This window comes from Podarcis liolepis (genome assembly GCF_965112155.1).
Source record: "Podarcis liolepis genome assembly, chromosome: 16".
Taxonomy (NCBI): Eukaryota; Metazoa; Chordata; class Lepidosauria; order Squamata; family Lacertidae; genus Podarcis; species Podarcis liolepis.
The window spans coordinates 40,009,784-40,036,995 of NC_139567.1; the positions used below are offsets into that span (position 1 = coordinate 40,009,784).

The following is a 27,212-nucleotide window of genomic DNA, read 5'->3' on the forward strand; positions in this document are numbered from 1 at the left end:
AGCATTTATGAGAAAGGGTACCCATGTGTTGATTTGTGCAGACTCAACTATTGTGTGCCCAGGAGCATTGACTGTACATTTGTTGAATGTTCCATGTGAATGGTTGCAAGTTTGTGCAGCTCAACTATCTGTATACACAGATTGTACACTCGGTTAACACAATGTGTGAACACCATAACAGTCTTCCTTATTATGGTGAGATGCACTGTATTTCTAGCAGGACTGGTCATGGGAAGGAGGGGTGGTGTGGTGAGGGGAGTCCCGAAAGCTCGATGAAGAGGTTTGGAGAATCACATTTTGTCCCCGGGCCTGAGATTCCCTACCTCTGATCTATACATATAGATTAGCACACGCACATTTCATGATCTGTGCCTTCTTTTTTAGTGATGCATTTCCTCTTCCCTCCCTGTCCCTTTTTCCTTGTGTGCTGTGTGTGTGTGTACCGTATTTTGTGCTCTATAAGATGCACCAGACCATAAGGCGCACCTAGTTTTTGGAAGAGGAAAACAATAAAAAAAATCTGAATCCCAGAAGCCAGGACAGCAAGCAGGATCGCTGCGCAGTGATCCCGCTTGCTGTCCTGGCTTGTGGGATAGCCACGCACAGCCTCTCCCGGGCAGCGGGATGAAGGCTCCCCTTGTCCGGGAGAGGCTGCGCGCGGCTAAGCAAGAAGCCAGGACAGCCAGCAGGATCCCTGCCTGGGAGAGGCTGCGTGGGGCTAAGGCTCCCCCAAGAGCCGCGCTCCCTTTAAAGAGTGCGTGGCGTGTGTGTGCGGCTCTTGGGGGCTTTTCCCCGAGGAGGGAGAAGGGCAGCACACACACTCCACGCAGCTCTTTAAAGGGCGCTTAGCAAAGGCCCCCCCCCCTGCATTCGCTCCATAAGACGCACACACATTTCCCCTTACTTTTTAGGAGGGGGAAGTGCGTCTTATAGAGCGAAAAATACGGTGTGTGTGTGTATTGTAAGCCTCTTGGCAGGAACTGCCTTCTTTTAATTTATTGTATGTGAGCGACTCTATGAGCCTTTGTGGCTGAAGAATGGGGTACGAATGCTCTAAATAAATAAAATAAAATAAATTTCCTCCTTTTCGGTGATGCATAAGCAGCCAACCTGGTTTTAAGAGGCTTTGAACTACAGGAACAATCAGATGCCGCCCAGGCAGCCTACAATGCCATGTAACTGTAGCATGGGGTGGGGAGGGAAAACTGATTATTGTACCTGATGTCCCCTCTGTGAACTGAAATGTCTTTGTGTTTGCTGGTGTGTGTGTGTGTGTGTGTGTGTGTGTGTGTGTGTGTGTGTGTGTGTTTTCCTGGAACACTCAGACACGGAGTTGGAGGCTGTGAACACATGTAGTTTCCGGACTCTGGGGTGAGCTTGGTGTTTTCGTAAATGCAGCTGAGGGTGTTCCTTTGATCTCCTTGATTCATGCCTAGGTTTGGCCTGGAAACCTGGTCCAGATGCTGCGTCCACTCCTTCGCTTGACTACTGGTGGGTGGCTTCAAGATTTCTCTGCGATGACACACACATGCAGAGGGAGAGTGGAAAGCGAGGCGGCTGGCTTCCAGGCTCCGTTTCAAACACATTTCCCCTGCAAGCGGCTTGGAGAGTCGCCCGCGGACCTCTCAGCGCTTTTGATACAGCAGGCCAAGTTTGGAGTTGGATGCCTCAAGACAGGCCCAGCGCGGCTCATCGTAACCACCCGTGCTTTGCAAAAAGTTTGGCTCGTCTGCATTTAGCCATCTGTGTGCATCAGGTGCCAATCTTCTCCCAGGAGAAGGGAGGCCCTACTTTGCATGCTAAACAGCGGCAAATGCGCTAGAGGCCCCATCCCAGTCTTATCTCATGCCTTGCATGCAGAAGGGTCCAAATTCAATCCCCAGCATCTCTAGGTAAGACCAGGAATGCTCCCTGTCTGAAACCCTGGATAGCTGCTGCCGGCCAGTGTAGACAATACTGAGCTCGACAAATGGTCTGACTCACTCAAAGTCATCTCCCTCTCTTCCTATGTAATGGCCTTGTTGGGGAGAGGGTTCTTTTTAAATGCTTAAGGGTATTACTGGTGGCAGAACTTGCAAGTCTGAAATTTCAGCAGCGCCCCATGCAATGCCAAATTTTGGCACCACCCCACACCTCCCACCTTCCATTCCACATCACAGTTGAGGCACGCCGAGGCTCCATGCCCAGTGCAACCGAAGCAGTCACACTCCCTTAAATCCACCTCTGGTATTATTTCAAAATGTAGTAAGCCAACTCTGCTGCTTAAGACTAGTGCTGGGGGGGGGGTGTCTCTGGTGGGGGATGTCTGCTGAGTGTGATTCGGGACCTCTGACCCAAAGTTGACTCTTGGAGACCATGGCTATCTCTCTTCCCTTTGTAGGGATCAGAGAGCTAGCTGTGAGGCCTCCCTCCCAAGTTCACTTCATCTGCGTCTCCTCTGCCGCATTCTCTTGACTATTCAAGATGTCAACTTCTCGGTGTCAAGGGGCTCCCCACTATCAGGTCCCTCCCCCTCCCCCCCTTCCCCGGCTCCTCATGAAGGGGCCTCTCTGATACTTGACCAGCCATGTAAGAGCACCGAGGATGGCAGCCAAGGCATCTTGGTGGAGTGCGAAATTCACCCCTGGTCAGAAGGCCAACACAAGGCCCGGCCGACACTTGCCTCCACTTCAGACTCCGAGATAGGGATGAAGAGGCAAGCTGGCCTCGGCTTGGCCCTGTGTACTTGAGGGTCACCCCTGTAAAGTGTGGCACACTTTGAAGCACCGGGAGAAGGAATTCTGTCACAGGGAGAGCCAGCACTGGAAATATAACCAGGGCAGTACAATGGGAAGGAGGTTCTTCTGGGCCCAGATTGACTCTTCCTGCTGGGGAAAGGCAAATCCATCGATTTTGGGTTATCTCCATTTTTTCTTCTTCTGGCACTCTTCAATTCACATCTACACATGTGATTTTTATTTACCTATTCACTTGTCGCATTTATATCCTGACTTTTCCATGCCACTTCCTCATTTACTCCCCACAACAACCCCATGAGGTAGGTCAGGCAGTGACAGGGCCCAAATCACCCAACCAAGCTTTTTGGCTAAGTGGGAATTTGAACCCAGGTCTCCCAGCATGGCACCCACCATACCATATTGACTTTTTTAAAGCCCTTCAAGAAAATTCATCAGTCAGAGTTCCAGTGTAAATTTCTGTATGCGATTTAGCCTAATATACACATTTTCGCACAGCAAACATAATGCAATTTTAAAATGCTGTTTCAACAGCTGCATTTTTGTGAACACTGTCCCCTGCCATGTGCATATGTCTGCACATTATTTGGCTGGAGAACTGCATTGCAAAATTCAGAGGATTTGTGAATTTCAAACGATGGTTGCATTTCTGGTCTCACATTATTTTGGAAATTAGGTGGTTTCACCTTTAAATGCGAACCCAAACAAATTTCTTCCCCCATCCCCAACGACCAGGGGCCAAATGCCTCCCTGTCTGGCCCTTGGAACACTTTCCAGGCCACACCCCCTCCCACAAGCCACACCCTTCTCAAGTGCTTTTGTGTCAAACCAAGAGGATTCCTAGAAGGAGGGCGAAGAGGCGTCTGTGTATATTTGTTTATAGAAACCTCTGACTTTTGCACAGCTGGAATGTAACCTAGAATCCTAGAATTGTGGAGCTGGCTGGGATCCCTAAGGGTCATCCAGCCCAACCCTCTGCAAGGCATGATGGATGGACATCTAACCTCTGCATAAAGACCTCCAAGGAAGGAGAGTCCTGCTGTGCAAAGATCTTATAGGCGGGTGCCCTAAAGACAGGTACGCTAAGAAAGCCAACCTAATAATTCAAAAAGTAGATCCCTGCTGCCAATCTAAAACACACCGTTTGAGAAAGGAAGTACAGTAATGAACTGGGGAACTGAAGAGGTGATGAGGAATGGGGATGTGAGTAAACATTGTTACCAGGAGACATTCATTAAGAGAACTCTGTAGAACGATTGGGGGGAGACAGGGGAGGGAGTAAAATATGTTTATGTAGCGTGTGGAATTGAAGAGAAGACGGGACTAAAGCAATCGAAAACAGCCTGGGATAGGAAGTTACTGAGGACTAGCGCGGTGCCATGGACCAGGAAGCGGAAAACAGAGTTCGAATCCCCAGTTCTGTCACTTACACTTAGGGATATAATTCGTGCTTTTAAAAACCTCAGTTCTAAAGCCTGATTTTAAAGAAGAAGAAAACCTGAACAGGAAGTCAACCGAGCTGTCCTTCGAATTAAGGACTCCTATTTTTGAGCTGAAATCCGTCTTTGCCCTCTGGAAACGAAGGGATGGTACTCCCTGGGTATTAAAAAAAAAAAAAAATACCTTCACTTCTCCTAGAGCCGTGAAAATAGTTGGAACGAACAGTTCATACTTGGGGCCGGGGGGCTTTTTTGATTTTTAAAGAAGAGGAGACACGGGTTTTGAAAGTGTCAGCAAACTTACCTGGGAGTAAAGCCCCTCTACACAGAGCTTTCTTTTCCAGCAAGCATACATCGGATTGCGCGAGGGAGCTCTATTACTTACTGATTTTTAATTATGTCTTTACAATTAAATAATTAATTTGTCTCCTCCTAAATGCCAAGATAGGCATTCTTTACTGAAGAGGGGGTGTCTTCTTCTCCTCCGCGATCTGAAAGCTGGGGAGTCCAGAGATATCCAGCCTGGATAACCGAAAGGAGGAGTCACATTAAAAAAAATTATATTTCAGAATTATTCTAATTGTAACAGGAAATAAAACCATTTATTCGACTCTATGTAAACTCAACTTCAGATATCAAGGCGACGGAGAGAGGAAGAGAAGCGGCGACGATTCCCGATTGTGTGTGAAATGCTCACACGCACGTGGGTGTCTAAAACACGCCAGCCTTAAAAATTCACACAGATTGGGTAACTTCTCAAGGCTAGGGACAGGCTGCGTACATACCATACGTTTAAAATACATTTACACCCACCCAAATAATCCTGGGAACTGTAGTGGTTTTCCCCCTGAGCTACAATTCCCAGCGCCCATAACAAACTACGGTTCCCAGCATTATTTGGTCGGAGTGTGCTTTAAATGTATTATAGGTTCTGGCGCAAAAGTGCCCAGAAACTGATTTATTTCTATCTTGTTGTGGGAGGACTTTCTGGGCTTCAGTATTCATCGCGGACAGACAGGAGAAATCATATAAATCTTTGACCCACCCTTTCCCCCTGTTTGCGTCCTATTATTTCTTTTTTTTAAAAAAATAGACCCCCACGAGCAGGCAGTGCTTTATTTTCCCCATCTTTCCCCGGTTATTATCCTATTAAAATCATTTTATTGCCTTCGTGTTACGCCGCCTTTTAACACACGTGTCCCGCATGGCGGTGTACATAACCCTTAAAGGAATGCTATACGTTGTAAAGACGTTATCTGCTCCCTGTGTTTTGGAGTTATTACAAGTCCTGTCGGTTCGAGGAGCTGGGCTGCGCTATAGGTGAGCAAACAGAAATGAGATCTCCGCCCCGAGGAAGCTTCCAATCACCTTTACAACAGAAGGCGAGAGGTTCTACTGTATATGAGAGGCAAAGGTGTTTATCTCGCCTTTATCTGCACTTTCTCTCCTCTTCTCTGGGACCAAAAGGGCATTCAAATATTGCAATAAATGTTTAAATACATCACACATCATGTCGATAATCAAACTGGCCTCCCTTAAAGGGTTCTTGGGAGGATCATTGTGGAAAAAAGGAAGCGCTTGAAAACCCTTTTATCAACCACATTTGGGCCACGACACTCCCTGCCCCCACCGTGCGCCTTTTAACACTTTTGGCATCCGGTTTATTTCAATGGGATGTTGCGCGCATGCGTAAATCCTCCCGCGCCAATGGGCGTTTTAATGAATCCAAGGTCATCGTGCCCATTGTTTTCAATGGGTCTGCTCTAAGTAGGACATTTCATGGAGTGGTGTGTGCATGTTCCATTTCAAATATATGGGTTCTATCCAACTCAGCTTTACTCAGAGCAAACCCACTGAAATGAATGGATCCAAGTTCGTCGCGTCCATCACAATCTCCTGTAAGCAGAACTTTTAAGTCTGAAGCAACTCTAAAGCTACAATCCTGTGCACACTTGATTGGGAATAAGCGCCATTAAAGTCAGTGGCTGCGTAAAGGCGCATAGGACAGGACTGTAAAAAGTGTGCTTAGAGTTTGGCTGGGCTGTTTCCTGCCTTAATTAATTAATAATAATAATAAATGCAATCAGTATTTATTTCGCACGCCTTAGAATTGTGTGCCACCAATTCATAAAAGGCAGGGAGCTCCCCTCAGAGAGGGAGACACAGGCCTCTTCGAGGATCAAGTTCTCGCCGCCTTGCGAAATTAGCTCTCTGCCCCAAGGAGGTCACCGACTAGAGTCTCCAACCAGGGCCGCCTCCCCACTCAGAATGACAGCTCCAGCAACTGGCTGCTAAAGGAGATTGGAAAGGACGCGGGCAGGGGACGTTTATCTCCAACTTTCCCTATGAGGTTTACATGCAATTTTCCCTTGACAATCAGGGGAAATGTGTTTATAAAGTTGTTAAACTCTGGATAAACTTCAGGGGAAGTTTGATGGGGGGCGGAGGACCCGTCTCTTTTTCTTGGCGTGTTGTTATTTTCCAGAAAGCTGGATTACTGGAAATATTTTTCTTTTAAAGACGGAAAGAAATCTAAACAGTCTTTAAAATGTGGGAGGGAGGGGAAAGAGAGTGAGAAACTTGGGAAATTGAAACGAGGAGGAGAGAAAATATCCCCAAAGGCTGGCTCGAGCGGCCTTCACGCACTGGAGAACAAACTGGCGGAGAAATAAACTCACATGCCCGTCGGATTAAACTTTTTTATGCCGCAAGCCTTTTGCGCAAAACGATGCGCATATTTCCTCGGAAGCCCCATTGAATCCAAGCGATTCTGCCTGAGATCGGAGCCTTAATTATTTGAACTCTTGTTTAAACTCTCCCTTTCTCTTTCATCTACCCCCTCCCCATTTCTTTTAACTCTTCTTCCTCTTCCCTCTCCCTCCCTGCTGACTCTTGGAATATTTTCCCAACGTGGTAAATATAACTACAGGCTATTTTTACGTGTGTGTGTTGCGGAGGGAGGTGGTTGTGTTTTTAGAAAGTATGTTAGGCTCCTCCCATTTAATGTAATTGACGCTTATAATTCTCGGTGCGCAGAGCTAAAAACGCCTGCTTTCTTCTTCTTCTTCTTCTTCTTCTTCTTCTTCTTCTTCTTCTTCTTCTTCTTCTTCTTCTTCTTCTTCTTGTTTTACTCATTCATGTCCGCAAGCCACTTACTTGCGCAATGGCCACCGTGAAATCTTGCGGTTTATTTACTTTGCCTCGAAGTGATTTGCCACTTGTAGCCCCAAAGGAGCCTAGATGCTCTTCTGACCCCATCTGCAGTAGACAGTCAAAGCGATATCCTGCCACTGGCAGTTCTTAAGAGACCCATGTGCCCAGGATAAAGGTAAAGGTAAAGGGACCCCTGACCATTAGGTCCCGTCGTGGCCGACTCTGGGGTTGCGGCGCTCATCTCACTTTATGGGCCGAGGGAACCGGCGTACAGCTGCCAGGTCATGTGGCCAGCAAGACTAAGCCGCTTCTGGCGAACCAGAACAGCGCACGGAAACGCGTTTACCTTCCCACCAGAGCTGTACCTATTTATCTACTTGCACTTTGAAGTGCTTTCGAACTGCTAGGTTGGCAGGAGCAGGGACCGAGCAACGGGAGCTCACCCCGTGGTGGGGATTCAAACCACTGACCTTCTGATCGGCAAGTCCTAGGCTCTGTGGTTTAACCCACAGCGCCACCCGTGTCCCAAATTCGCTGGGAAGAGGGATTGACTGATAAACCCCCCCTGGGAATTGTAGCTGGTTGAGGGGAACAGGAGTCTCCTCACAACTCTCAGCACCCTTAACAAACTATAGTTTGCAGCATTCTGGGGGAGCCCTGGCTGTTTTAAATCATATTATGCCGCTTTAAATATCCCATTCAGGTGGGGCCTGTGTCTGCGTCCCGGCTCCTTTCATAGAATCATAGAATTGCAGAGTTAGAAAGGACCACGAGGGTCGCCTAGCCCAAGCTCCTACAAAAAGTATATTCGGAACCAGGCATGGGACAACCTGTGATCCGCCAGATGATGCAAAACTACAACTCCCATAATCCTTGGCCATTGGGGCTGATGGGAATTGGAGTTCATCGACATGGGGGGGGGGGTAAGGATGAGAAGGCTTTCCCCATCCCTGTCTATGCAGAACTAAGTCCTATCTACTGGAATTCAGTGGGACTGACGCCCAGATAACCCCACTTACCTGCGAGTAAGCACCATTGAATTCATGTGGGTTTCCTTCTGCGTAGACAAGGTGGTGTTCTCAGTTGGTGTTGTTCTGATGTGCAGTAGCCCATTCTGATGTCTTGAAATAATTTCATAGTTGTTGGTGTCCCTTCCCCCCCATCCAAATTCCAGCGTTTATTTGAGGGTTTTTAAAGGGAGGAGGTTGCCCAGACTATTTGTTCTGCAATCAATAATCCTTTATTTATACAGCATCGTCAATGCACGTGTTTCACTTGTTTATTCAGAAATATGGAGGTGTTTTTTTTTTAATAACACCTTTCATACATATTCCCGGGGCTGTTTACAAAAGGACAGAACAATTAAAGTCTACATTAAAAATAAAATGTAAAACCTATATGCTAAAAGTCAGGAAATTTATTTTTTATTTTATTTTGGGCTCTTAGTTCCGCATGTTATCGTTTAGGTGACCCGCCTGGAGAACTTTGCTTCAATGGGCCTCCTCCTCATCATCATCATCATCATCACCATCATAGCATAAAACAGTAGGATTATAAATGCATCTGAAAACACTCTGGAAAATACTTCTTTTTTTAAAAAAGTGTATAACAGAAGCCTACATTTCTACCCCACTCTTCCTCCAGAGAGCTCAAGGTGACGAACACGGTTTTCCTCCTCTCCACAACAACCCTGTGAGGTAGATTAGGCTGGCAGCCTGTGACTAGTCCCAGGGTACTCAGTGACAATTAGACACTGGGCTCCAAGAGAAACTCCTTTGGGACTGTTTTCCGCCTCTGGGGTGCCATAATGGAGCGCCCCACCCCACGTTCTGCTTGTGACCTGTTCATCTCAGATGGCCCCAGGGCACATCGACTGATCCACATAGATCTTTAGAAGCGTGAACATATTATTTCTACAGATATCGGGCGGGGGCTCAACAGCCCGCTTCTCTGCAGGAGAGTGAGCCGGGACAAATCCCCTGTAACTGTAGATGGGGAGAGCGGTCTGTCCTTCTGTGTGTCTCGCTTACAATTTTATTCGATAATAATAAAAAATCGCTATTAATGTAATCGACAGCAATGGGACACAATAAGCTAGCTGTGTTCCCTGCCAAAAGTCTTTGCCACAGTTGTTCTGACATGCTTAGTCTCTCTTCCAGGCTGCAGGGCACGTGTGAAACGCCTTAAGGGTGAGTGAGATTCACACGTGCAAATGTCCGTGTTCTTAAGCTGCTGTGCGCCCTTCATGCACATGAGTTTACTAGTTCCTCGTATACCTGACGAGCGGCAGCCATGCGTGTGAATGGACCCGGAAGGAGGCTTCGATGCCAACCCTTAACTCCACTTACCTGGCTGGCAGGAAAGCTAGAAAACTCATATGCACACACCTGGGGTGAAGTCCCAGAAAAGTCAGAGGGATTTACTTTTGAGTAGTCATATTTATAGGCGCTGCACTCCACCGCTAGAAAGACTCTCTGTGTTCAGTCGGACCAGGGTCCTAAGTGAGGCCTAAAAAAACACAGCAGGGCTTACTTCTGAGTAGGCACGTTCAGGATTTCACTGAGATAGGGATGCCAAGCTTTCCGGGCACAGAAGCCCTTTTCGTGTTTACAAACTGATTTATGTATTCTTGAACCCTTTTATATTTTCACAAATCATTTATTCAACAAGCAATGCCATTCCATATATTTAATTTTTCCTCGCTGAGAGAGTAATATAAGTCTCGCATTTCTCGTGTCTGTCTGCAGAAACTAGAAACTCTTCAATTAAAAAACTAGTCAAGGGTATTATTATCATATAACCCACCCATTCACTCCGAAATAATTCATTCTGCAAACAGCCCAGAGAATTTGAAACAAACAGCCTAGTCCTATTTTTGCATCTTAGACTAGGAAACAAGATGAGCCGGGTTTACTTTCGAGTAGATAAGCGCGTATGGGATTGGAGCCTAACAATTCGACCCATGCCTTCTCGGAAAAGAAGCGCCGCTGAGTTCAGTGGGAATGGGATTTACTTCCAGGTGACTATCGCAGGCTGTCCTAAGAGTAAGGCTGCGAACTGAATACACGTTCTTACTCCGGAGTAGGTCCCACTGAAGTCGGTAGGTGCTACTTCCAATAAATTCTGCGCACAGGATATGGGCTACATGTCTCTCCCGGGAATCGACGCGGTATCTGAGTTAATAGGTTTAAGATTCCAGGGTAAAATTAATCTCCCACCCCGGACCTTTCCCCCAAAATAAGGGACGGTAAAATAATAATCCGAAACTTGATTGAAGTCGCTCCCAAGTCTTGATCTTCGTTAGGAAAACAAACACATTGTCAATTTATCCTCGCTGCTTTGCTTGCTTGGCGGCGATCAGAAACGGTCCTGCACCTGTTGACCGGAGACCCAGCCTGGCTTCACGCTGCGCCCCTTCTCCTCCTCTTCGCTTTCTTTGCGGCCGCGCGGGGGTGGGGGGAGACGAGAAGACCCTCTTCCTTGTTCTGAACCCACGAGCATTTCCCATCTTCCTCGCCTTTCTGGGGCAGTAAATTTGGAGAGAGGAGGGGAATACTGTACAGTGGTACCTCTGGTTACGTACTTAATTCGTTCCGGAGGTCCGTGTAAAACCCAATGTGGATCGCGTGCAAACTTCTTTTCACCTGTCTCTGGGGTTCCTCTTGGGTGGATTTGAATTCGTGTCTTTCCTCCCCCCCCCCTCTCTTAGGACGGCGTCCCGCCCCCAGTTTCACACCAGTCGGGGGAGGCGGAATTACAGGATAAGGATATGGGCACGTGGAGTTTGCAACGACTAAGAGAAACAAGACTCTCTTTTTTCACTCCCCTATTGCTATTGAAAAATTGGGCATTTTGCACTATTAAGGATCTCTCCGCTCTTCTTTAAGGTGCTGCAAAGGCAGCAACTTCAGTGGGGGGGGCGCAAACCCCCGGGAAGGGGCGTTTCAGGAGCGCAGACTTGGCGCTGTGTTTCTCGAGCCGCCCCTTTTGGAAAGGAAGGCCCATTGATTTCGGTGGAGAGACCGACTGACTCCGGAGGAAACATGCTTAGGATCGACTCCGGAGGAGGAAACGTGCTTAGGATCGGCCTGCAAAACAACATGAAGTCTCTGCCATCCTTCATAACAGCAATGATTCCAAAGAGAATGATATCGAATTCTCAGAACAGATCTGGATTTCCTTGCCCATTTCGAGGTTCTTGTTAAACTCCTCTTACTAGGTCCTTTGTGGGGGAGGGGAGGTAGGAACACGAGACTAAACCGGTTCCCTGGGATGTGGATGGATGAGGAGGTTCTTACAGGATCGGCGGGCCGACCGCCTCCCCTCTTGCAAAATAGAAACCAGAGTGAACTAAATCCAGTTTGAGGTGAGGCACACACGCACATCTGGATTTAAAAAACCGAATCTCAAAAAAAATAAAAATTGTTTTCATCAATCCATATTGTCCCTCGAGTAAAGCGATGATGGGCGGCTTTGAAATGTCCTAACCCTTGAAAGTACCCAGTGCCCTTCCGCCTATTTTTAAACAATTCAGTCTTTCCTGGTTTTGAATCTTTATTGTCAATGAGCCAACAACCTCATTCTCTCTCTCTCTCTCGATTTAATCTTCATTTCATTTGTTTGAGAGAGGAGCAAAGTACGTGTGAATGCACTCTCTAATATGCATTCCCCATATAACCTTTGGTCACCCTCTTTCTTGGCTCTCCCACTGGGAGAAAAAACATATTGTAAGCTTATCGGGGCAGAGACCCCACTCTTTCCCGTCCTTGTTTTGCTTATTCCCTTGTAAAGGACTTCGATAAGCGACCATAAACTTACAAGGGGCGTAGATCGCCTTGGCTGTTCCCTCGCTCTGCTTATTATATTTTAAATACTTTTGATAATACTCGTGGCTTCTCCCTCCGTCTGTTTATTGCCTTGTAAAAATTCATTGATAAATGCATTATCTATTGGGAGTCCAGAGCATAACTTGAAAGGCGGAGAGCAGACGCCAGGCAGATATTATGAATTTTTCTTATCCCTTGAAATCTGTCCACGCTGTGCAGCTTCCTCCCACAGATCCTTTGAAACCAGAAATGTGTGTGTGTGTCTGCTCATTAACACAAATATTTATTGCACATATACATGACTGATGTTAGTGTGTCTGCGTGCATGTAATAGATAAGAATGTTTTCGTGCGTGTGCTCGTATAATGTTGCAATTGTGCCTGATAGCGTTGAAGAATTAGATTCTATTACCCTGCATAACTGATTTATAAATCTGTGTACTTTCTGAAACCAACCGGCCTTGTTTCCGAGTAACCCCCCTCACCCTTTTAAAGAAATTGGGCCCCATCCTCGGACTAAAGTTCTGGAAGCCTGAGTTGTTCGGGAAGCTGGTGGTGTTCGATGCTGACTTTCAGATTTGCCTGACAAAGGGACCTATTTTGGATGGAATCGCTCCGGGGCCGAGTCTCTGGCCTGGGGGACAATTCGGCAGTGACGTAGGGAAAAACATACTCTAAGCAAGCTTAGAGGCTCCACAGAATTTTGAACCTGACTCCTTGAATTTGGGGAGAATAAGCCCTTGCTGTAGAGAAAGGGGGGGAGGTTCTGGGGCTGGCCGAAAGGGGCTTGAATTAGGTTGGTCTGTTTTGCGGGCAGCATAATTGAGACAAGAGCTTCTTCGATATATCTTTTAAGGTAGGACTGAGTGAGAGAGGAAAAGGGGAGACTCAGCAACACGGTTTAGGGGTGCTGTTTAGGGAGACCACCCACCTTTCCCATCCAGACAGTAAAGGGTTACTCCTCCTTAGGAACACATCCAGCACTGATGATCATTAGGTATATAAAAAAATTAAACGTATCGCCAGTACTATTTTTGGCGGGGGGTGGTGGTCCTTAATATTGTATATGACCTCTGAATCCTCTCCATAAATATCCCACCTCCCCCCACCGCAACCCCCCCCCCACAAAAACTACATTCCTTAATAATGTGATGGATTGTGCCTTCAACGCTGTATGAAGTGGGCTGATTAGAAATCCAAGGTTTTGTGGGTGGGGCGCCACATTAAAAACACAAAAGAACCCAGCTAACTTTTCCGAACTGATCTGAATATCCTCCCTGATCTAAATCTGCATTTTATTACTTTTCTATTTATTTATTTTTTTAAAAAATGCAGTTAAAACCAACAGGCTGCGACTCTTGGATAACTCGGTTATGATATTGGGGACACAGATGTCCGAATCCCCCCCCCCTCGCTGCCGCCGCCATCGTTTTCCGGCCCAGTTTGCAGAGAGGTGTCAGTTCCTGGGATTGTAACGTGCATTCTACTTGTATGTGTGTATGTGTACGTCTTATCCCCGATTCTCCAAAATTGGGCTCCCACGGTCAACCATATATTTATATTTTTTTAAAAAATCTTCATTCTTGGAATAAATTCTACCAAGGTGGAACACACCTTTTTGAATGTTACAGTTTTCTTTTTCGCTCGTGTTCTTGGCGTGTGTCGATGATCCATGAAAGCCATTGCCCACTACCCAATCCACGGCTGGCCACGTGCTTCCGTTGATCCCATTGAACTCCGTGCAGCATACCTGGAAATTATTCCTATGGAAACTCAGCGGGGTTTCATCGCGAGAAAGACACCCCCCCCCCAAAAAAAAACACAGCTTGTAATTTTGGGATTCCTGTCTCCTGTAGACTTCATGTCCCAGCCCCCTCCCCCGAGGCAGAGCAGCCAGGAGTGAAGGTCCTGACGCACTTTTAATGTCAGAAGGGTGCCCGTTTTCTGGACTTTGCAGATTTGCGTGGGGTCAAGTAGCGAGCTGTGTGCGCGCGTGGGGGATTTTTATTGTTGGGGAGGAACGAAGGGCGAATGAAACCACATAGCCAGAATAATATCAATTGTCATTTTTAAAAATATTTTATTTTTCTAAACAAGACTGTGCCTTTTCCTTAGAACAAACTTTGACCCTTTCCTTAAAACACACACGTAAGAATTGAGAATATACATACAATAAACAGCATTTAAAAAAAAGACCACAAACTAAAGTGGGAACCGGAGGGGGGTTGCTGGGGGTAGTTTTGCAACGCCCTCTTCTCCCAGTGTCTAAGGTAATGCATCGAGATCTTGTTTAACTGTTTATTCTGAAAACATAACAGGAATGGCAAGCACCTTGAACGCGGTAGGACTTATTTCTGATTAAAAGCAGGCAACTCTGCCTGGCTCGGTGACAATCCAATGCGCGCTGGGAGCGCGATCCTAATAATGTCTCATCCGAAGGCCGGTCCTATTATCTTCAGCGGGGCTTACTCCCACGCAGGTGGGGCTAGGGCTGCAGCTCCCCCCGGGAATAAGCCCATCTGAACTCAGCGAGGCTTACCCTCGAGGAAACATGCGGAGGATCGCGATGCGCAGAAGGTTGCGCCAGATGCAATGGCGTTCCAAGAACTCCAGTGAACAACTTCAGCAGCGAGGCGCTGGTCCCTATGATCCTCCTCAAACTACACCCGCCCGCCCCCCAGCCTAGAGTTTTGTGGTTGTGTTAACTTGGAGGTCTGACGATATTTTGCTTTCCCGGTTGATCTGTTCCTGGGGACAATTTTCCATTCATTTCCTATGGTGCCTGCAGAAGGGGGGCCGGGGTGGGTTAGGAGGCAGGGAGGGGCATTGATTCTTGTGAGAAATGTTATTTTCATCAATCACCCGCAATTTGGCTAAGTGGCCCGGACAGAATACCAGCAGTCCCGCTGGCTGAGGTCAGAGAGACGAGGGAGCCGCGGAGAAGAGCAAATTGAGGACCCGGCAACCCTTTTGCAAAAGCGCCAAGGTCCCCAATGGCTGCCTGGCTGCCTGCGTGTGTGTGTGTAGTTGCAGGCAGAAATTGGGGGGGGGGATAAGGAGGGGCAGACTAGGAGGGGGGCCCGGGAAGGTCCGCCATGTGACATGAGGGAAATATGAAGGACTTTGACAGGTCTTAAACGGCCTGGCGCCAGGGCCGGAGTCTGCGTGGCTAAAAATAGACGAGGGATGGAGAGAGGAGATGGGTCGAGATGAAAGGGGGCGCATGGTGGGGGGGAGGGGGAGAAAACGGGGGGGGGAGAGAGGACAGGACAGGGACCTGCTGGGGGGTGGGCAGATGTTTAGCCAGAGCAGCTTTCTCCCAAAGTTCAAGCAGCGTTTTTAATTGTCTGTGGGAAAATAATAATAAATCCTTGTTTTGCTTGTTACGCATCTCCTTTCGTAACGTTTTAGGGATCCATTTCACTCCGCTCCCCATCTCTTCCTTTGAAAGAATGATAAAAAATATATATTTAAAAAACACCTCTTTCCCTCATTCATCCAGCCGTGGATTTATTCCTTTCAAATTAATGCGCCCTACTCATAATTTTACACACACGTGTCTTCACGTTCATTCTCTTCTCATTGCGAAGGGAATATTGGCGTGTGTTTTCCCATTTCCCTCGCGATCGCTCCTTCTCCCTCGTTAATTCATACACCCTTAGCTGCTGCTGTTTATTTCCCCACAACTAAAACATAACAAAACCTGGAAACGATGTTAGGATCTTATAAAGGTGTGATTATGGATATATCCAAGGATGCTAAATTTTGCTTTGAAACCCAAGCAGGATTTCCCATCTGTAATATTTATCTTTCCCTCTTTTCCTACCGTGTTTTTCACCCCCTCCCTCACTTACACAGACGTAGAGTGGTCTTGATTTTCAGCCTGGATGTTTTATCTGAATGTAATTATTCTTCGCTGTGAAAGAGGACTGAGAAATCCATTGCAAACCTTTTTGGGGGAAATGGGGGTCTCAGCTTCCCGATAGGAAGAGTGTGTCGTCGTCCCGTCCCGTCCCCCCCCCCCCCCGCCTCGCAGCACTTATCCCGCCTGGGAAATACAGGGGTTAAAGGCATAAGCGAAGCAAGTGGAAATAAATCTGTGCCAATTCTCTCCCCCCCCCCTTTCTCTTTTTCAGTCTTTACTAGGAGAATTGCGGCGGGGGGCGGGGAATGGAGAGGGGATCGGGGAAGGAAGTCGACAAGATAAGTTATTTAAAAGATAACCAGTCCCAGAAGGTTGCAGAAGGGGAGAGAGAGAGAGAGAGAAAGGAATAGCAAGGAAATTATTAGATCAAAATGCACTTGGGAAAAGGGGGGGGGGCAAAGTGGGATGTTCCAGCTTGTTGGGGGATTAAGGGAAGCTTAATATAGAAAATGGCTGGAAACTGAACTTTGTATATTCGCTGGGGTTGGGGGGGGGGAGATCCAAGTCTCCAGAACTTCCCCCCATTTAAACTCCATCCCACTGCCCTGATAACCGGAATCGACCTGAGGCTTAAAGCAAACTCTCTCCCTTCATTTCCAGGCTAGCCCCCACTTCGTATTTAAACATGGTGTGCGTTGTGTCCGTCGTGCACACGGACGCAGATGTACGTGCGGGATACGAGGAATCTACAAATAAATCCGCATATATTCTATGCATAATACAATGCTTGTTTAAAATTCACCAAGTTGGGGGGGGGCAGCTCCAAAGCATATACACGCACGAAGATCACTCCTCTACGGGTCTACTCAAAGCAAGCCGCACTGAGTTCAATGGGGCTTACCCTCAGGCAAGTAGGTGCAGTATTGGATTGCAAGCTTAACCTGCAGCAAGAGAATACAATTCCTGGGCTGATTAGATTGGGCTTGTTAGATTTAGGTTTGTTTATCTCTACACACACACTCACACACGAAGGGGGAATATATATGTGTTTGTGTATTTGTGCGGGGTATGTGTGTAATGTAATATTGGGGAAAGCACGAACGTTCCAAAAACATGGAGCATAACATTAAATTTTGTATACCAATCACGAAAGAGGAAAAAAGCAGCTTATTTTTTATATTTTAAAAAATAATCAAGGGGGGGGGAATGGCAAATTATTTTAAGACGTGAAAAGTGAACTTTTGGGTTCCTTTATATCCATGGAGCTTAAGGCGTAGATGTTGGTTCAAACTTCCACTGGTGAGCTTAAACTCCAAATGTTATCAGATCAGGGGTCCAATTTTCCTCTTCTAGGTCCACCTCCCCACCCCATTCAGTTCATGGATGAAATGAAGTAGAAAGCAGATGCATTAATTCAGTTCCTGTCATGTTTGATATGGTTGCAGGTGATTCTCCCTGCTTGGGTTTCAAAACCAAGTTTAGCATCCTTGGGAGATGTGTGTATGTACTGTATGTATGTGTATATATATATATATGGCTGCTGTTGTCTAAATTGCTTCATTTTTCTTTCATAACCCACTGAGGACATTTTCTGTAGTTGGTCCGTCGCCTGCGCTTACCAGAGAGTTTGGTGGGATTCCCTCGCCCTCCTCCCCCACCGTGATCCTCTGCGCAGTTAATCAAGTCCCATTTGCGTGGTGGGGGGTGGGGAGAGAGACCGGTGGGATCTACTTCCGGTAAATGACAACTGGGAAGGATATTATCCTAAGTGCAAGATCCTGCGCCAAACGAGCCGCTAACACCCATGGATTTTGCCGGGCAAAAGAAGCAAGCGAGCGTTTACAGTTCTGCTGTTGAAACAAGTGAGGTATTTATTAGAGCTGTTTGGCTGGATCTTGTCGCAGGTATGCTTTGAGCACGACCAGGTACCGAGTCTGTATCTTCTTTATTTCTCACCAGCACCCGACAAACCCTTTCCTGAAAGTTAAAAATGAATTATCGGCAAAAACTGTCCCCCCCTTTTTTTCAGGCTGTGATCCTGAGCGCGTTTTCCTTGCGAATAGGAACCCCTGACCTCTGTGTGTTGTGGCGCTTATTTCCGGGGAAGCGAAGCTAGAATCGAACTCGTTTGTAGGTTCCCCCTTTCTCCGTAACAGCCTGGAATAGGGATAAAATTGTAAGGAAAGGGGTGTATTTTGGAAGGGGTGGGCTGGCCCCTACAGGGTCTGATGCTTCTCTAGATGCTGGTTGACTTTGTCCACGTTTAATAAGGGACTCCTCCTTCTCCTCTCTTTGGTGAAAACAAAACAGAAAGATAACAAGACTAACATCTCGCTCAAACTGCCCTTCTCTTCCCCGCCCATAGACAGCAAAGCCAGAAATCGCGTAGCAAAAAGCCACGTAATCGGTCGCTTATTTACACGTGGGTTTAAAATGCGCGCGGGTGGAGGAATATTGGGATCTATCATTTTCAAATCAAGGGGTACCTTGAGCAAGCAGGTGCCATCGCTACCACTAAAAAGAACATCAACCTTGCTCCCAGTTTTAAAACTGCTCCTTTTTGCACATCCTTTCCTCAAATCATTCCTTAGCACTAATTATTAATAATAATATCAATTTGCCTGTTGCTATCATGGACCGTCGCTTGGTATCTGGGAAGAGTATTCCCCCCCCCCTTTATAGCTGAGGTCCACCTCAGCTGTTCTGCACTATTGGGAGCAAGAGAGCTGAGAAGGAAGTTGGGGTGATGGGGTTTAATTCAGGAAGAGGCAGCAGGAATATCAGCAAGGAGGCCGGGACTCCTGCACCTTCAATAGCTGGGTAGAAAATGGACTTTCGGCAGCTGCAGCTTGCTACTAAAGATGTAGGAGCCCCGGCCTCTTTGCCCTTGCTTGGTAACTGGGCTGGAGGAGCAGAGCCTTAAAGTGAACACCTTTACCTGGCTGTCATAAGTCCCTTGCAGAATCTGAATTTTACCAAACAGTGACTGAATTGGCTTTGAGGTAGTGAGCTTCCCCCCCACAGCCCACCAGGGGTCAAATCCGGCTTCTGGTTTGGCTTTTGTCCCTTCTCTGTCTCACCCCATCAGCAACAGGGTAGTAATGGCGCCCTACTTTGCAGGGTGGTTGTTTTGGATTAGTGACAGGATAATATGGATGGGGGAAATGAGTGGATGAAAAACCTGCAGAAGCACCGTCTGGACCCTGTTCTGACTAGTACCTTCATCTACTTGCACCCCATCTATATATATGGCTTTCTCTCTGTTCTCCAGAAAGGAAAGGTTGTAGGTCAGGGGTAGAGAAGCTGCTTTGCCTGCAGGAGGTCCCAGGTTCGATCCCAGGCATCTCCCCATAGGAGAGGGAATGCCCCCTCTGCCCGAAGGCCTAGAGAGCTGCTGCCAGTCAGTGCTGGCAACATGGAGCTCCATAGATCAATGGTTTGACTCGGTATTAGGTGATTGCCTATTATTTTTCTCGTGGGCTGCGGAGAAGACGAGGGTGTGTGCGTGACAGACCATCTCAAACACACGCATAAAGAGAATATATGCTGTAAAAAGCGTGCCTACTTCTTGAGCCTTAAAAAACAAAACAAAACACGTACCGGGGTCAGCACAGGCAGGCTGGAGGAGCCACCCCCCACCCCCCAGAAGCCTCGCTCCTTTAAGACAATAAATGTGCGGGCTTGTAATAATGACACCTTGGGGGTCACTTGAAATGCGCTCTGTCCATGTCCAGAAAACTCCGTTGCCTCGGTGCTCAACATCTTGTGGGGATGAGGTCTGGCTTTTTCAGACAGATCCCGGGGCTCAGGAAGCCTCTGCACTGGAGCAACTAAGTCAAAGGCACTGTAAACAGAAATGTTTACTGGCTGACGGGTGGGAGGGGGCAGGCAAAGAGTGCGCCACAGAGCGATCCTATGCGTGTCTATTTCAGAGAAAGCCCTGTTCAGTTCAATGAGACTTACTCCCCAGTAAGTGTGGTTAGGATCGTAGCCTCATCAGACTCAAACTGGATATTAGGCGCTCAAAGAAAAGAAAAGAAAAGAAAAAGGTGGGGTTATCTGGCTGCTGAAAACAGCGCACCCCCCCCCCCCATTTCTCTGCTGTGAATTAAGGGTTGTACCTGGTGGGTGGGTGGGGCCAATGCTTTTTCACTTCCCCCCTTTTCCGCTGTCGTTTTGATTTTTTACTCATATTCATTATCCTCATCCTATTTATTATTAACCCCCCCACTCCAGTTCATTCCTTCCAAAATGCTCAGCGTTAACTGTAAGCTCCTCGGGGCGAGAGCTAAGGCGCGCGGCTCCCTCTCCCCCAAAGAATCTTGGGAGCCCTCGCTTGTTAAGAAGAGCTGGGAACTGTAGTTTGTTAAGTGTACTGGGTACTGTAGCTCTGTGCCGGGGAAACTACGGTACCGTCCTCGGGATTCTTTGAGAAAAGTCGCGTGCTTTGCGTGAACGATGGAGAGGTGACCTAAGGCGCCTGCTGCTCCATAGATCTCGACCCGCCCAGTAGGGATGCTGCCCCAGTTGGGGACTGGGCTGGGGGACCCTGTGCGTGTCTGTGCGGAGTTCTCTCCCCTCCCCCTTCTCTCCACGCCGCCGAGGAGCTGCGAAAGACTAGCTGGCCTTGCTGAGTCTCTCAGAAGCTGATTAGATGCGGCCATCTAGGGGTCAGGCGAGCACATGATTCCGCAGCCTGGGCAAGCGCGGCTGCTGCTCCCATCGCGGGCTTATAGGTCCTCTCCCACTCGAAGGGAGAAAAGGAGGGGGGCGGCGGAATAACTTCCCAGAATTTGGGGGACATAAATGCTTCTCCCTGTTTATTTTTTAAAAAAACTCCTTTGTCTTGTCGCTTTTTAATTGTGGACACTTCAAACTCCTGGCGCCAAGAGGCTCTTGACCCAACTCTCTTCTCTCCCCCCCCCCGCTCAATCAGGGGGAAATCTGAAAGTAGACACACAGCCAGACAGATAGCTCTCCTTGTCAACTGTCTATGGAGTGGGAAGATTTGGCTGGGGCAGGGTGGGTGGGTGGGATCTTGAGGAGGTGGCGAGAGAGAAAGAGGTGCGCCTCCCCCCCCAAAAAAAATCCATTTCCAAACAAAGTAGCCTTTGCAAGCGATCGCCCTCTTGGCTCTGTTTTCTCCACCCCCCTAAGTAAATTCTCTCCCTCCAGGAAAAGACTAGGAAAGACGGTGGGCAAATAATGCCGATCAATTGATCGCGGAACAAGGGAGCGAGAGATGAGAGAGCCAAAACTAATTTCATTGCTATCCATTTCTCATTTGGAACCACTTTTTTTTGGGGGGGGGCGCAATAGAAGAAAGGAAGTTCGCCAGCCAACTTTACGCATTACATGCGAGCGGCCGGGCGCCGGTGACAATTCGTTGGGTGCTTTTAATAGGTGGGAGGGGACCATTTAACCCCCCCCCCCGCGCCTGTATTATGGGATACGCTGACGAGCTGATGTGGCTGTCAAGAGGTCAGGGCTACGATCCTTACGCACTCTCACTTGGGTGTAGTATGCTCTATGCAAGCGAAGTGGGACTTTATTCCGAATAAAGATGCGGAGAACCGGACGGCAAAGTTGTGTTCCTAAGGACGGTGTGGGTAGCATTGGCGTTTAGGGGTAGACAAGTGGTTTGTGGATGTCAGCCCAGGGGATTGCGGGGAGGGGAGGTGGGGAGAACCGCTACAGTATTTCCAGGGCTGCGATCCATCAACAAGTTAAGCGTGGGAGTCTGGGATGTAGAAACCCATTTTAAAAAACAGTAAAGGCCCCGAGTAAAACTGGAAGCTGTTCATTCAGAGCGCAATCCTGTACATGTCTACTCAGAAGTAAGTCCCGCTGAGCTCAAGGAGGCTTGCTTCCAGGTGAGCTTGATATAGGATTGCAGCTGGGAGCAGGTTCCAGTGGGGTCCAATCGGACTTACTTCTGAGTAGACTTGGCACGAATGCGCTGTTGGAGACCATCTAGTTCAAAATCTTTAGGTTGGGGGTGGGAGTATTAATAGTATCGGAGTTGCAGAATAGTAAGAATGATTTAATAATTAATAATACATCAGGTGTGAACCGCGGCTGCGTTCACACGCGCACAAAAAGTGTTCCATGCTTTAGGCACCCTCCTCGCCTCTGCGACCTTTTCCCAAAAGCTTAAAAAAAAATTTAAAATACTACGGATCGGCGCTCGCGCGAAACCTACCCCGAGGTATCTCTGAACGCGCGCCCCGCTGCTCGCTACTCACCCGACGCTGCTTTGGCCGCGTTTTGCAGAGGGTCCGATTCGCTCCGCTATTACTTCCATTGCCCGGGCTGAATCTTTCCATCTCCGCACGGTCCCGGAGGCCGAGACTGGGCTAGGAAGCGAAGTCTTAAAGCGGCGATGCGCACCGGCTTGCCTCCATTTTTCTCAGACCCCCCCCCTGCATGCCTCCCCCGCGTTATCTGTGCGCCCCACCCCTACCCCAAAGATTGGGAAATCTGCTCGTGGTCCAGGCAGCCCCTGCCCGGATCCGCTGGAGGGGGGGAGCTCATGGCCCTCTCTCCATTCTCTGGGTGGGCCCTACCCGAATCTCTTCAAAGGCTTTCTCTCCCTCCCTCTCTCTGGCTCTCCCTTCCCCCCTCCCTTCTTCCTCCCTGAAATTAAATCGCGGGGGGGGGGGAGTGGAACATCGCGCTCGGGGTTTTGGAAAAGGAATGGATGTCATAAGAAACTATAATTTGGGGGGCAGGAAAGGGGAAAGAAGGAAAGAAGCAGCCCTTTGATGGATTAAATGGAATAGTTATATTCACGGTGTCCCTGTTCACCCCCACTTTCAAAATATCCCTCTTTGTAGGGGGCGGGCGGGAAAGGGGAACAGTTTTGGCCCTAGACCACTTGAGGGGTGAACTTCTGAAACCGGCTCGCGCCTAGTCAGCTAACGGAAGGTGTAAGCCTGCTGTCTTCAATGATATTTACTCAGAAGTAAGTCACCTTGCGCTCAGTGCGATTTACCCCAGGGTAAGCGTGATAAACTGGGTCTTCCCGAAGCCCAGGATTGTCCCCAGCGAGTGGCCTGATCCACAGAACGCGTCCACTCATGGTCTACTCAGAAATACATTCTATCGGGTTATATACTCAGTGTAGACCCGATAAAATTTATGCCTGTTATTTTGCAATTGGTCTACTCTGTGTAGGACTAACGCGTTGCACTCCAAGGGGATTTGCACCCAAATCCAAGGGGATTTCAGCCTATAGCGGAATTTCTTCGCCAGTTTCTTTCGCGACGAAGCTGTGACATTTACTAACACCTGAATTGCATTTTCTCGGAAGTAAACTACTCCCAGAACAGTGCGATTCTAACGGAAGCTTTCCCCAAGAATGCCGCACTATAGATGCAGAATAGACGTGGAATAGGTTAGCATATTTGAGCTCCTTAATATGTTTATTGTAAGCTCATCGGGGCAGCGACCTGTCAGTCGGTTGTGCTATGCAGAAAAGCCACACCATGCTTTTTTCAGCAAATAATAAATACTAATTCGAATGTGGTGTTGTGCTGGGAAGCATCCACTATGTACACCCGCAGAAAGAACACACTGGTAGGCCTCCGAACAAGATAACAGAGTTCTCACGTTCAGAGGACTCGCCAGTCTTTAGGCACGTGACACCCACCCGCTTTTGCTGGCAGGCCTTTTGGGCACCAAGGCCCAATAAGCTTACAACGGGTCTACTCGGGAGTAGCTCCAAAGTCCAGAGGCCTGTGTGAAGGGATGAAATTTCTAAAAACTTCCCCTGAGAATAAAGTGGTGTGGGGGGTAGAAAACACGTGTGGAAAGAGACACCTGCACTAGCGTTCAAAATATACACCGAGTGGGGGTGGGGTGCGCTCTGGGGAGAGGGACCCTTTCCAAGCACCTGTTCAAGGCCAAACACTCATCCCCACAACCCAAAAAACCCCGACTCCGAGCAAAGATGGCTCGTTGCCGGCGTCTCTTCTCCAGTCCTAGGAATGGTTCCTGCCGCTTCCTTTTCCACTAGGTGATAGATCCTCTCCGTGGGTGTATTCAAGGGCTTTCTGGAGAACCAGGGTCGTGCCCCCCGTCCGGATCCTGGTCCGCAGGCCTCCGCCCTCTCTCTGATCTCCATCCCTCGCCCGGCCTGCGCCCTGGTCGCTCGCGCGCTGGCGCATTCCGTGGGGCGCCTTCCCTCCTGGCTGCCTGGCCAGACTCACTCCGGGTGCCTCTGCCAACAGTTCCTGCGCTGGGGGAACGTGCCCCCTCGCTCTCCCCCTCCCTCCCCATCAGCTAGGAGCCGGGCCTGGCGAGGGGAGGGCTCCCGAGGCCTTGCCTCTGTCATTGGTTAATATTTTATTCTGTTGACATGTTTTCTTTCGGGTGATGCCTCCGACACCTTTCACCCCCCCCTCCGTTCCTCTCTTCTTCTCTTTCTCCTCCCTCTTCTCTCTTTCTCTCCACCCGCCCATCACAAACCCTTTTCTATTCCCTCCTTCTCTCCACCCCCCACCCCTTCCCAGCTCCCTCTCTCACCCCAGATCTTGGCCGGACCTGTCAAAACCACGCCTATGGACATCCACAATTGGTCTGAACCGCGTAAAATCCACAATCAAGGGGGGCTCGGCTCATTAAGGGTTGGCCCGAGAGGTGGAAACGCGCGGAGCGGAGCGAGGGGGGTGGGGAGGAAGGAAGGAAGAAGAGGGAGGGAGGGAGAGAGAGAGAGAGAGAGGAGGAAAGAGAGAGAGGAGGAGAGAGAAGAGGTGGAGGAATCCGAGCGAGGAAGGGCGCACGAGAGATCGTCCCAGCGCTTTCTGCTCCTTTATTTTTTAAAAGAGAGGGATCCAGAAGAGACGCAAGCCAGTCTGCCCTGGGGCTCGCTCTCCTTCGGAGCTATGAAGCGCCTGGCTCCCGGCTCGGATTCCGGCGTCGATCCAACTCCGGAGCCTCGCGATCCTTGAGCGACCGGAGAAGAGGGGGCGGGGGTTGGTTTCGCTTTGGGTCGGAAAGGCGAAGGAAGCTCCCCCGGCTGCTGCCCGCTCGCTCGCTCGCAAACGGCGAGGGGGGAAAGAGAGCGCGCGAGCGCCAGAGAAGAAAGGGGGGGCCGGCGTCAAGATCTCCCTCCCTTCCCCACCCCACGGTCGCCAGATCCGGCTTGGCTTTCTCTCCCTCTCTCGGGGAGGGGGGTCAGGAGTTCTTGTAGGACTGGGAGGGAGGGGGACGCGCTTCTCCGCAGACTCCCCCTCCCCAAACCTTTCCGATTGCAAGATCATCTTGAGCTGTTCTTTAAATTTTTATTTTAAGGACTTGATTTTTTTTTTGAAGGCGTCAAGACTCGCCCTTGTCGGCTGCACTTTTTGGGGGGGTCCCCCCTCCAATTTGATCGAGGAGAAGGGGCTCTGTTTCGCCCTCCCTCCTGCCTGCAAGAGGAAAAAAACATATAAGGACTTACCGGCCCCTCGGAGACGTCCAGAAGAACTCAAATCACCGGGACTGTTTTGATAGTGTGTTTGTATGTGAGTCTGTGTGCGCCTGTTTGTGTGGGCTTCCCCCCCCCGCTCTGCTCGGGCTTCCCCCCTTCTCCCCAATTTCTGGCCCCCTACACAGGAACCCGAAGGCAGTTTTGCCAGAGTTGAGGTGGGTTGAAACCCACCAGCCCGGGGGCGCTTCTGAGAACCGCGAACTGAAAACGGGTTGAAATTCACTAGCTCTCCTGCCTGACCTCGCAGGGGGGAGGTGTGCTTGTGTGTGTGTGTGTTGTGTGTGTGTGTGTGTGTGTGTACGGGGTGGGGGGGATTGAAATTGACAAGCAAAGCAGGCGCCTCTTCTTCTCCCCCCCGCCATCAACTCCCAACCCCTCCCTTGCTGGAGGGATCGGGCTTTCCTCCCGGATTTGTGGATGTACTGATGAGAGATCCAGCTTTCCCGGGGACTGCGATGGCTTACCACCCTTTCCACGCGCCCAGGCCGTCCGACTTCCCTATGTCAGCTTTCCTGGCGGCCGCTCAGCCCTCCTTCTTCCCGGCTTTGGCTCTGCCTCCGGCCGCCCTGACGAAACCTTTGCAGGATCCTAGCCTGGCCGGAGCCGCCGAGGCCAGTTTGCACGTCTCGGCGCTGGGACACCACCACCAAGCCGCTCATCTGAGGTCGCTCAAAAGCCTGGAGCCCGAGGAGGAGGTCGAGGACGACCCCAAAGTGACCCTGGAAGCCAAAGATCTCTGGGATCAGTTTCACAAACTAGGGACCGAGATGGTGATCACCAAATCTGGAAGGTGAGCAGTTGCGGGCGCCAACCACGTTGCAATTGGGAATAGCAAAAGTAATAATTGATAATGATAATAATTCATATTTTTAATGTTAGGATAATAATTCATGTTTTGCATGATAGCAGGATAATGATTCATGTTTTTCATGATAGCAGGATAATAATTCATGTTTTGCGTGATAGCATGATATGAGCATTATTAAGCACTGATTTTTGCTAGGTAGGGGGAAGAATCAACCTTCTGCGTTGTTTCTCACGGTACGCTCCCCCACCTATGACTTTAATTTAAGGGTATCTGTCATCTCTCTTAAAACGCCTTCCTACCCCTAAAGCCCTTCCCAGCCACATAAACTGGAAGTAAACTTTTCCTGCAATCATGGGGTTTTATTCCCAAGCCAACGCGTTCAAGGTTGGGTTAGTGTGTTTAAATGCTAAGCAGATATATCTGATTTTTGGTAAAGGGTTCTTGCTGTGCGCGCGCGTGCGTGCGTTTGTGTGGAAGTCGTCTTTTCCACGCTGAAACTAGGTCTCTTCCCCCCACCTCCCCAATTCATGGTTAATTATTTAAACCCTATAATTCCATATTATATTTGTTTACACGTTTATAAGAAAACTTGTTTCCGGGTTAAATGTTTCTGGCTGATAGCCTCGAAACACCCCAGAGTTGTGTGATTTTAGCTAATATTGTTATTTTATTTTTAAAGTTCATATGTATGTATGTATTTTTTTAAAAGCTGAATAATTACACTTTACATTAAAATATCCTAAAGGAGCCTAGGAGTACAGATTGCAACCGCAGGGCACGCTTTGCATAGGAGTAAGCCCCTATGTCAAACACGGTTGACTTGACTACAAAGGGTAAAACAGGCATTAGGATCAGGCCGAAGAGGCATAACTGATGCCAGAAATCCCCCCTTCAAAACTGAGGGTCTTCCTTACG

General features: G+C 48.7%; 1 protein-coding gene and 1 long non-coding RNA gene across 2 annotated transcripts in view; one reads left to right on the top strand and one right to left on the bottom strand.

Moving 5' to 3' along the window:
• Positions 1-8,544: 8,544 nt before the first annotated feature.
• Positions 8,545-22,585, bottom strand: LOC310695552. The gene is made up of 2 exons (XR_014520156.1): positions 22,263-22,585; positions 8,545-11,652 (listed from the first exon to the last, which is right to left on the bottom strand). It is a non-coding gene; the product is annotated as an uncharacterized lncRNA (long non-coding RNA).
• A 1,769-nt stretch (positions 22,586-24,354) lies between these two features.
• TBX2 (T-box transcription factor 2) overlaps positions 24,355-27,212 on the top strand; it is a 33,128-nt gene continuing 30,270 nt past the window's right edge. The window contains exon 1 of the mRNA XM_083479888.1: positions 24,355-26,279. Within this exon, the coding sequence (XP_083336014.1) occupies positions 25,915-26,279 (365 nt within the window). The 5' untranslated portion in view covers positions 24,355-25,914. The remainder of the gene's footprint in view (positions 26,280-27,212) is intronic.